Genomic DNA, 11293 nt, shown 5'->3' on the forward strand with positions numbered 1-11293 from the left:
GGAGCACTCCCACACTGGGTGCCAAAAAGTACTGCTATAAGTTGTACATTTGGCCAGATGTCAGTCACCCTCCAAGGAAATGTCATAAGCTTTACGGGTGTGAGATAAGTTCTGTGAAGAATAAACAATTGGATTTGCTGAAGTGAAACATCAGGGAAAGCCATGGAGAGATTCCAAGAGTCATCACTCATAGGGCCAATATTTGCTACCCATTGGTCCCTGAGACTAGGAAGATCTGAACTATGCTGAGCGGACAGGATAAAGTGATATAAACCAGTGGTTTTCCGTGAACCTATAGACAACAACAATTTCTTAACAGTAGAATCCATTATTGGCGGGAGTGGTTTCTATTGCTCATAAAGCTGACCAATAGAAACCGCTCCCTGAAAACCCCACACAGTATCAGTCTGTAAGGAGGACAATTCATTTAACAATTTGGAGTTTCACAGGGGAGTATCTGGATCCAACTCCCCATAATTTACCTGTTCACGCTGCTGGGGCAAGAAAATCTGTGTTGAAAGACTCCGACCCTGGCCTCGCCACTCCCAGAAAAGAGGGAACACACGCCCCCATTTCTCTGACGTCCTAAGTGGATGCTGGGGACTCCGTCAGGACCATGGGGAATAGCGGCTCCGCAGGAGACAGGGCACAAAACTAAAGCTTTAGGATCAGGTGGTGTGTACTGGCTCCTCCCCCTATGACCCTCCTCCAAGCCTCAGTTAGGTTTTTGTGCCCGTCCGAGCAGGGTGCAATCTAGGTGGCTCTCTTAAGGAGCTGCTTAGAAAAAGTTTTTAGGTTTTTTATTTTCAGTGAGTCCTGCTGGCAACAGGCTCACTGCATCGAGGGACTTAGGGGAGAGAAGTTCAACTCACCTGCGTGCAGGATGGATTGGCTTCTTAGGCTACTGGACACCATTAGCTCCAGAGGGAGTCGGAACACAGGTCTCACCCTGGGGTTCGTCCCGGAGCCGCGCCGCCGACCCCCCTTGCAGATGCTGAAGATTGAAGGTCCAGAAACCGGCGGCAGAAGGCTCTTCAGTCTTCTTGAAGGTAGCGCACAGCACTGCAGCTGTGCGCCATTGTTTGTCACACACTTCTCACCAACGGTCACGGAGGGTGCAGGGCGCTGCTGGGGGCGCCCTGGGCAGCAATGTAAATACCTTTTATGGCTAAAAAAAATACATCACATATAGCCCTTGAGGCTATATGGATGTATTTAACCCCTGCCAGATATTACAAACTACGGGAGAAAAGCCCGCCGGAATAGCACACAGCGCCATTTTCCTGCTCAGCTCCGCTGTGAGGAAGGCTCCCAGGACTCTCCCCTGCACTGCACTACAGAAACAGGGTAAAACAGAGAGGGGGGGCACTTTGTTGGCGATATTTTATATATTTAAGCTGCTATAAGGATACAACACTTATATAAGGTTGTTCCCATATATATTATAGCGCTTGGGTGTGTGCTGGCAAACTCTCCCTCTGTCTCCCCAAAGGGCTAGTGGGGTCCTGTCTTTGATAAGAGCATTCCCTGTGTGTCTGCTGTGTGTCGGTACGTGTGTGTCGACATGTATGAGGACACGTTAAAGCCAGGAAGGAGGTGACTGCACAACATTATCACCGCATTTGGAGAAAATATGTTGCGTGGTGTGAGGCCAGGAAGGCCCCACGAAGAAATTTCAACTCGGTCGATTCCTGCATTTCCTGCTAACAGGAGTGTCTATGGGCCTCAAATTGGGGTCCATTAAGGTTCAAATTTCGGCCCTGTCGATTTTCTTCCAGAAAGAATTGGCTTCAGTTCCTGAAGTCCAGACTTTTGTAAAAGGAGTACTACATATACAGCCCCCGGTTGTGCCCCCAGTGGCTCCGTGGGACCTGAATGTAGTTTTGGATTTTCTCAAATCCCATTGGTTTGAGCCACTCAAATCGGTGGATTTGAAATATCTTACATGGAAAGTAACCATGCTACTGGCCCTGGCTTCAGCCAGGAGAGTATCAGAATTGGCGGCTTTATCGTATAAGAGCCCATATCTGATTTTCCATTCGGACAGGGCAGAACTGCGGACGCGTCCTCAGTTTCTGCCTAAGGTGGTGTCAGCGTTTCACCTGAACCAGCCTTTTGTGGTGCCTGCGGCTACTAGCGATTTGGAAGATTCCAAGTTGCTGGACGTTGTCAGGGCATTGAAAATATACATTTCAAGGACGGCTGGAGTCAGAAAATCTGACTCGCTGTTTATACTGTATGCACCCAACAAGCTGGGTGCTCCTGCTTCTAAGCAGACGATTGCTCGTTGGATTTGTAGCACAATTCAACTTGCACATTCTGTGGCAGGCCTGCCACAGCCTAAATCTGTCAAGGCCCATTCCACAAGGAAGGTGGGCTCATCCTGGGCGGCTGCCCGAGGGGTCTCGGCATTACAACTCTGCCGAGCAGCTACGTGGTCGGGGGAGAACACGTTTGTAAAATTCTACAAATTTGATACCCTGGCTAAAGAGGACCTGGAGTTCTCTCATTCGGTGCTGCAGAGTCATCCGCACTCTCCCGCCCGTTTGGGAGCTTTGGTATAATCCCCATGGTCCTGACGGAGTCCCCAGCATCCACTTAGGACGTCAGAGAAAATAAGATTTTACTTACCGATAATTCTATTTCTCGTAGTCCGTAGTGGATGCTGGGCGCCCATCCCAAGTGCGGATTGTCTGCAATACTTGTACATAGTTATTGTTACAAAAAAATCGGGTTGTTATTTGTTGTGAGCCGTCTGTTCAGAGGCTCCTACGTTTGTCATACTGTTAACTGGGTTTAGATCACAAGTTATACGGTGTGATTGGTGTGGCTGGTATGAGTCTTACCCGGGATTCAATATCCTTCCTTATTGTGTACGCTCGTCCGGGCACAGTATCCTAACTGAGGCTTGGAGGAGGGTCATAGGGGGAGGAGCCAGTACACACCACCTGATCCTAAAGCTTTAGTTTTGTGCCCTGTCTCCTGCGGAGCCGCTATTCCCCATGGTCCTGACGGAGTCCCCAGCATCCACTACGGACTACGAGAAATAGATTTATCGGTAAGTAAAATCTTATTTTTTGGGAACGCTGCCCAACTCCACCTGCCCCCAAACAGTTTTTTTTTCCAGTCAATAAGACGCCAGCATGGGGGCACTGCATGTGACCCACCATCGGAGATGTACGTAAACCATCGTATTTATGTACATCTCTTAATCCGGCCCAGTGTTTCAGAAGTATTGGCTTTTTGTTGTTTCTATCAGGTGGTCTTTGAGGTCTTGCATACGTAAATAAAAAAAATAAAAACTGGTTAGCCTGACTACGTGTCTGTAATTTGGAAAACTGAAGGGTTACATATTAACAATGTTATAAAATATACAGAACAACAACAGATGTCCCTGGTAGGTATGCGCAACAAAACTTGATGTTCAGCTACAATGTGTACAAATGGAAGTGTATCCCACACATCAAAGATAATACATGAAAGAAGAGATAATGTACATACGACTGAAGCGCTCACCAAGCACCATAACACCACATGTGCATGCCAAAAAACATAGTGGTATGAAATAAATACATTCACCCTAACATGGATGATAGTCCTCAGTATTTGAGAAGGCAGATTAGAAGAGTTAGTTCTCTAAGAGATCTTTCCTTCGCATGTAGAACACAAGCAGGCCTGATTATTCCTTCAAGGCACCTGGAAGATAAGTACCTCTTTTCCCAATATGAATGGAAATAAGAGGCACTAAAAATTGCAGACCATAGTGTAGTAGTATTTAAAAACACGCACAGGTTTAATACCACAGATTAAATTTACAGAATACATGTAAAAAAACAGCATGTCATCAAATCACACAGCGGATATATCACCAAGGGAATCCTCAAGGCCACATAGATCGATAGTGTGGAATACTGTCAGGCTTTCCGGATGCCTAAACAGTATGCAGGATCAAACCTCAGGCAGATGGTCAAAGTCCGTGTGGATCAGAGTAAATGCAGGTTAAAAACGGGAACCACGCTTAACGCGTATCGGACGCAAAGTCCTTCATCAGAAGCTTCTCTTCTTCAGTGTTATAAAATATGTCATGACACAGGCTGTAAGCTACAAAAGCTGATATTGTATATGGGTTAAAGCATATCTATGCATTCTGAACTATCAAGTATGTTTAACTGTATGAATAGCTTGATACTGTAATAATCGAAGATCACCCATCACCTTTGTGACCTGCACGAACATATGTAGACACATTGGGGGAAATCAATTGTTTGTACCCATTTTTATTTTTTTTGGGGGGGGGGGGGGGGGTATAGTTAATACCCATATTTTTCGCAAAATCTTTTACCTATTTCCATTCATGAGAGAAAAAAAAAACACAGAACCTAGGATAAGATCCCGTCGGATCCATGTTTTTTTACTGCCCCGACATAACCGGCACTTATTTATCTCGGATTTTGTTTTTTCCTGCCTCAGGGCAGGTGAAACAAAATCCCTAATAATGTCGGCTATCGGCGTCTGTTGAATTACCCCCCCCCCCCGCCTCCACCCCCTTCCCCCGGTGGTCAGTTATTTGCAGTATTTTACCACAGCTAGTTGAATTTTTGCCTAATTATTTATACTATACTGTGAGATACAGCATTGTAAACACTACCAAGCTGTGCAGTTAACTTTACTGGTTACAGTTATAAGTTATGTCCTTTTCTTAAAGGAATTCTGTACTGTATATGAAACATAAAGATATTGTATTGCTCTATCCAAGATTTCTGGGTAGTCCATCCATTATTTGTTTCTATCTACGTTTACTTGCTATTATCCACAATATTCTTCATGTTGATGCTTGAACAGAAACGCATATTTTGCAATGCAACACTCACTTGACTACACCCAGTGGTGGAAGACATCTTGTGGCCTATACATATATATAAGAATGCAACCTGTCAGTTCGCTAGGAAACTAGAGAGCTCACTGGGTCAGGAAGCCGCTGGTTCCTAGTGAATTTTATTTATTGCGTATTAGTCCAGGCCATGGACTGGCACCTCAGTGATGTCACACTCGCTGGTTACTAGTGATATGATAGGCTGCATTCTCATTAGTATTGGTTCAGGTCACAAAATGGCTGCCTCTATCATGTGAAGATGCTAGTTTCTGGATCAGTTAGCCCTGTCACAGCCTTCTGTGGAGCCTGCAGGAGCTCTGATAGTCTTGTCTATGCAGATCTGTCAGGTTGATGGTAATCGGACATTTTTGTTTACTCCTTTATTTCCACTAGTACAAGTTACAATTTCATCCATCTCTTTCTATAGACTTTGTTCTTAAACGTTGGCGGTTAAGTATCCCTTTTATATTGGAGCTATTCATACTAAATCCTAACCTGTTTGATAGCATCTGAATTTTTATTTTCTTTGCCAGACTTACATTAACATGTTGTGCTTGGTTGTGGATTGCAAATCCTTCTTTCTCTTCCACCAGCTATGGCATGTGTATAACGTGTATGCAGAACAGTGTTATTTGCATGGTTTATAAGACACTGCAATATTCTTTTTTTTAATTATACTCCACATCATAACACGAATATTTTGCTAAATAAAAAATAAAAACATCTGCACCCCTCTGTGTTCACAGATTAACGGGGAAATTCAATTAGCTGCAGTAAATTATTGTAGCTAATTGATTCCCTCAGGGACTATTCAATTAGCCCCCAAAGTCTGTACTTTCGGGGATCTTTTTTTCACGTGGCCGGAGGCAGACATAAAAAAAAATTCCTGATAACTGATCCATTTTAATGATTGTGGCCAAAAAAACACATGGATCCTGGGAATTTATCCAGGATCGATCTCAAAACGCATACAGTTTTCAGTTGAAAAAATGTGCTGCAATTGAATTACCCCATAAACAATTTCAAGCAAAAATTGTGAAAACAACCAGTTTTTTTTTCCCCACACAAAAAATGATTGGGTACAATTTAATTCCCCCGAAACCTTTACCAGATGGTATAATCATGCTTTTCGAAAAGACTACAGTATATTAAACCAGGATCAAATCCATAGTATGGCGAGTTATCTCCAACTTATTGCCAATGTTTTCTTTTTACAGGATATACGACTGGAACCCCGAGCAGCCGAACGTATTCCAGGTGGAACAAATGGAGCGTCTTAAGAAAGAGCTACCGGCGGAAATGCTTCAGAGCTGTCTCTGCCCAGTTATCAATCCCTATGTTTGTAAATCAGAGCACTGCACGCGGAACGGTATCGCCATGGATACCAATGGCGTTGCTAACCATCAGCCACTGTAATTTCTCATTCTTTCAGCTAGCATCTCAGGGTTTGCATCCTCATTTGCTGTCCTACTGAAGCAATAGTGAAGCCATTTTGATGTTCCATTACACCTATTTGCATCCTAATTTTTTTTTTTTTTTTTTTTTTTTTTCCGGCCAGAAAATCATTCCAACGTGACGATCAATTGTAATGGCTCTTGTTGAGTAAAAGCAATTACTGGTAGAGAAGGTTCCTGTATAAACTGTTACTTTGTGTAACCATTATACCTCAGAGGAAAAGGTTTCCCTTTTATCCTTCAAGTGCAATATTCATTATCCGGAAACTTGTATTCCGTGTACGCATCAATCACTGTACTGTATACATCATTATTTCTGGCCGCCATTGACTGATTACCTCAGTTGCAGATTTTTGCACTGCGAATAGCAGTGGTGCAGTCCATACATGCACCACTGCTGTTTTTGAAAGTTTGTGCCATGCTCCCCAAGCTCATGCATTCTAGCTTTATGGAGACATTAGTTGACGTCTATTTGTTTGCGTGTTTTGTGCCATACCATAGAAGCAGATTTCTCTAGATCTTAGCTGTAGAATTGGAATGTCGTCCTATAGTGAGGCAGCTGTCGCCTTGCCTTCACTAAAAACATGTAAAATACAAAACGAAAAAGCTTTGTTCCAAATGTGTGTAGTGATAATGTATAGGTCAATGTAGAGTTTGATTAATAACACAGGATTGTTTTAACAAATATGTATAAAAAAAAAAAAAAAAAAAAAAAAACGTAGGCTAGACTATTCTGTGCAATGCTTGTTCTATCTGCTGACGTGATTGCAAGCACTTAGCATGGACTGGTTACTAATCACTGTGCCTATACATTTTTACAAAAGCCAATCTGTACAGTATGCTTAGAACGATGTGGGGTTTATTAACGGATTCTCCCCCCCAAAATAATATATATGCAAGTCACTGACTATTCAGCAGTACAGTCAAAGTCCAACGCCAGGAACAGTCTTGTCGATGTACAGTATGATGTCATAGACTGTTCCTGAATATCTGGTGTGTTGGCTGCAGATTTCATATACAAACACATTTGCTGCAACTGTGGAATGTAGCATTGTCCGCGGCACATGCACCGACTTATTTATTATTTCCAAGAGGAAATATGTCTGTAATCCTAACACCCTCTATGTCTACTTTTGTATGTGTGTGTATTCTAAAGCAGTCCTGTCGCCAAGTCCTATTATGTTTAATATAGAGAGAGAGCATTTTATTCAGAGTTCTGTGCATGCGCTTTGCTTCCTCCAGGGGACACAGCAGGATTGCCGAGAGGAAGCTCTTGGGCCAGCTTCCTATCTGCATCACAGCTCTCTGCTGCGAGAGCGGTAGGAAGCTTGCAGGGAGAAAGGATGGTCTGATGAACAAAATGCTTTCTCCTGAGTGAACGGGGAATTAAAAAAAAAAACAAAAGAATCATGGCACTTTGTCAGGTTTTCTCTAAGCTCACTCATTGCCTACACACTGTGCAGAGAATGGCTCCATCCTTGGTAATATTTCGACTTTATTCCCCTCACGTTGTCGGCTACCACTCTTCATCATCACAACTCACCTGTGTCTAGGCCTGCCCTTAGCACCTTTTAAAAGGCCATTAAATCTAACCAGTACATTGATTTGGAATACAGCGTTATTTGGTAACATCTGTAAATAAATATGTAACTGTTTATAAATTAGCTAAATTCCTGCACTCTGGCATTTTATGTACTGGCTGAATGTAGGGAATTGTCTTCTGGAATAATGCATAATGTACCAGTGTACATTTGTGATGTGTCCTTCAGTGGTCTGTTATACAGCATCCCTGGAGACGAGGGTCCTTGATGTGCACTTACCTGTATATTTTATTAAGTCTCTGTCTGGTATGAGTTCTCTAGGTTAGAATTGGTTGGCCTTTTAAATTTCCATCACAGGAGTACTGAAAAGCACTGGGAAATGACATTAGGTGGACAGGAAGTTAAGGTTCTGCATGACATTATAGGAAATCACAGAGGAGAAAACCTGTATTGCGTTCACCGTCTAATATAGTAGCTGCTTTGAAATCCCTTCTTGTGCCTCCACATCATGTATTAGAGGTGAATTATGTCATAATTACACAATCAAGGGTATTCACAACCATCTTTTGCAGTGGAAGAATGTGCAGTGGAGGAACTTGATTACCTGATGCTGGTACAGTAACCCAGGCATCGAGCGCCTCCACCATGTAAAATGCCATAACCTCAACATTGGTGTTTTGTGAGACGTGTTCCTTTATTAGAAGAGATGATTTACACACTCAGGAGTATGAATGTATTTCTCAAATGTTCTATCAAGCTTCCAAGAGAGAGAAGTACTATACTAATTTTACTTCCATAACCAATGAGAGTGCTGTCCAACAAGAGCTTAGTGGATCACAATTCTTCAGAAACGACTTGAATAATAAATGGTCGTGACATCCCATTCTGGTGCTATAATGCCACCTCTGACATTTGTGTATGGGTGTGCAGTTGATGATTACAATAGTACGGACTGTAACCGGTTTATAAGCATGCCATTTATGTATAGATCTTTTTCATTGTAGGTTGTGTCGTTGTTAGGTTTAACTTTATACTTAATAATAAAGTATTTTCACTTCGAATTTTGATTCTTCTAATTTGTAAGTGCACGTTTTGTAAAAAATAAATAAATGCATTTTGTGATGTATGATATATCTGGATGATGTGTTTTTTTTTTTTAGTCTGTAGCTATGATAAATAGAATTACCAAGTTTATACTAGTGCCTAATGTAAGGGTCACTTTGGAAACCAGATGTTCCATTAGTGTGTAGGCCGTGTTAATTTTGACAAGGATTTTCTATTTAATATTAGTCTTAGTCACTTACTTAAAATTCTAGTTGGTTTATAGTCACATTTTTAGTTTTTTTTTTTTTTTTTTTTTTTTGCTTCGGTTTAGTCCAGATTTAGTCAGTGGATCTCTGTTTTCATTTTAGTCTAATTTTGGTCAATGTTTTAGTCATAGCTTTAGCAAACCGTTTAATGATACTATACTGGATTTTACTGAAGAACATTTCTCTAAAATTCCCTTGAGACATTTGCATACCTTTTTAACTGTGTGTTTAGTAATCTAGGCTCAGTAGGCTGAGAATGTGTTACATACGGAGTCTAACTTACCGTAGTCCTCCCATATATCATATACATATTAATGCCTTAAGTTTGTTAGAACAATCAAGTGCAATACATAATACTATTTCTCTGACGTCCTAGTGGATGCTGGGGACTCCGTCAGGACCATGGGGATATAGCGGCTCCGCAGGAGACAGGGCACAATAATAAAAGCTTTAGGATCAGGTGGTGTGCACTGGCTCCTCCCCCTATGACCCTCCTCCAAGCCTCAGTTAGATTTTTGTGCCCGACGAGAAGGGTGCAATCTAGGTGGCTCTCCTGAGCTGCTTAGAATAAAAGTTTAAGTTAGGTTTTTTATTTTCAGTGAGTCCTGCTGGCAACAGGCTCACTGCTACGAGGGACTTAGGGGAGAGAAGAAAACTCACCTGCGTGCAGGATGGATTTGCTTCTTAGGCTACTGGACACCATTAGCTCCAGAGGGAGTCGGAACACAGGTCTCACCCTGGGGTTCGTCCCGGAGCCGTGCCGCCGACCCCCCTTGCAGATGCCGAAGTTGAAGAGGTCCAGAAACAGGCGGCAGAAGACTTTCAGTCTTCATAAGGTAGCGCACAGCACTGCAGCTGTGCGCCATTGTTGTCAGCACACTTCACCAACAGTCACCAACTGTCACTGAGGGTGCAGGGCGCTGGGGGGGGCGCCCTGGGCAGCAATGTATAATACCTTTTTATGGCTAAAATACATCACATATAGCCCTTGAGGCTATATGGATGTATTTAACCCCTGCCAGATCTCACAAACTCCGGGAGAAGAGCCCGCCGAAAAGGGGGCGGGGCCTATTCTCCTCAGCACACGGCGCCATTTTCCTGCTCAGCTCTGCTGTGAGGAAGGCTCCCAGGCTCTCCCCTGCACTGCACTACAGAAACAGGGTTAAAACAGAGAGGGGGGGCACTTATTTGGCGATATGATTACATATATAAAAATGCTATAAGGGAAAACACTTGTATAAGGGGTTGTCCCTGTATAATTATAGCGTTTTTGGTGTGTGCTGGCAAACTCTCCCTCTGTCTCCCCAAAGGGCTAGTGGGGTCCTGTCCTCTGTCAGAGCATTCCCTGTGTGTGTGCTGTGTGTCTGTACGTGTGTGTCGACATGTAGGAGGACGATGTTGGTGAGGAGGCGGAGCAAATTGCCTGTATTGGTGATGTCACTCTCTAGGGAGTCGACACTGGAATGGATGGCTTATTTAGGAATTACGTGATAATGTCAACACGCTGCAAGGTCGGTTGACGACATGAGACGGCCGGCAAACAAATTAGTACCTGTCCAGGCGTCTCAGACACCGTCAGGGGCTTGTAAAAACGCCCATTTACCTCAGTCGGTCGACACAGACACAGACACGGACACTGACTCCAGTGTCGACGGTGAAGAAACAAACGTATTTTCCTTTAGGGCCACACGTTTCATGTTAAGGGCAATGAAGGAGGTGTTACATATTTCTGATACTACAAGTACCACAAATAAGGGTATTATGTAGGGTGTGAATAAACTACTTGTAGTTTTTCCTGAATCAGATAAATTAAATGAAGTGTGTGATGATACGTGGGTTTCCTCCGATAGAAAATTATTGGCGCTATACCCTTTCCCGCCAGAAGTTAGGGCGAGTTGGTAAACACACCTTAGGGTGAATAAGGCGCTCACACGCTTATAAAAACAAGTGGCGTTACCGTCTCCAGATACGGCAGCCCTCAAGGAGCCAGCTGATAGGAAGCTGAAAAATATCCTAAAAGTATATACACATATACTGGTGTTATACTACGACCAGCAATCGCCTCAGCCTGGATGTGCAGCGCTGAGGGGGCTTGGTCGGATTTCCTGACTGAAA

At 43.2% G+C, this 11293-nt stretch overlaps 1 protein-coding gene across 4 annotated transcripts in view; it reads left to right on the forward strand.

The window, feature by feature from the left end:
• Nucleotides 1–8929, forward strand: part of GPCPD1 (glycerophosphocholine phosphodiesterase 1) — a 111628-nt gene extending 102699 nt beyond the window's left edge. For 2 of the 4 annotated variants that reach the window (XM_063918602.1, XM_063918603.1), the window contains exon 20: nt 6091–8929. In XM_063918602.1, coding sequence (XP_063774672.1) covers nt 6091–6289 — 199 coding nt within the window. In that variant the 3' untranslated portion in view covers nt 6290–8929. Of the gene's footprint in view, nt 1–5266; nt 5323–6090 lie in introns of those variants that run through there. The other 2 variants (XM_063918605.1, XM_063918604.1) reach the window with 2 other exon arrangements.
• The last annotated feature ends 2364 nt before the right edge of the window (nt 8930–11293 follow it).

Source organism: Pseudophryne corroboree, chromosome 4, assembly GCF_028390025.1.
Source record: "Pseudophryne corroboree isolate aPseCor3 chromosome 4, aPseCor3.hap2, whole genome shotgun sequence".
NCBI lineage: Eukaryota > Metazoa > Chordata > Amphibia > Anura > Myobatrachidae > Pseudophryne > Pseudophryne corroboree.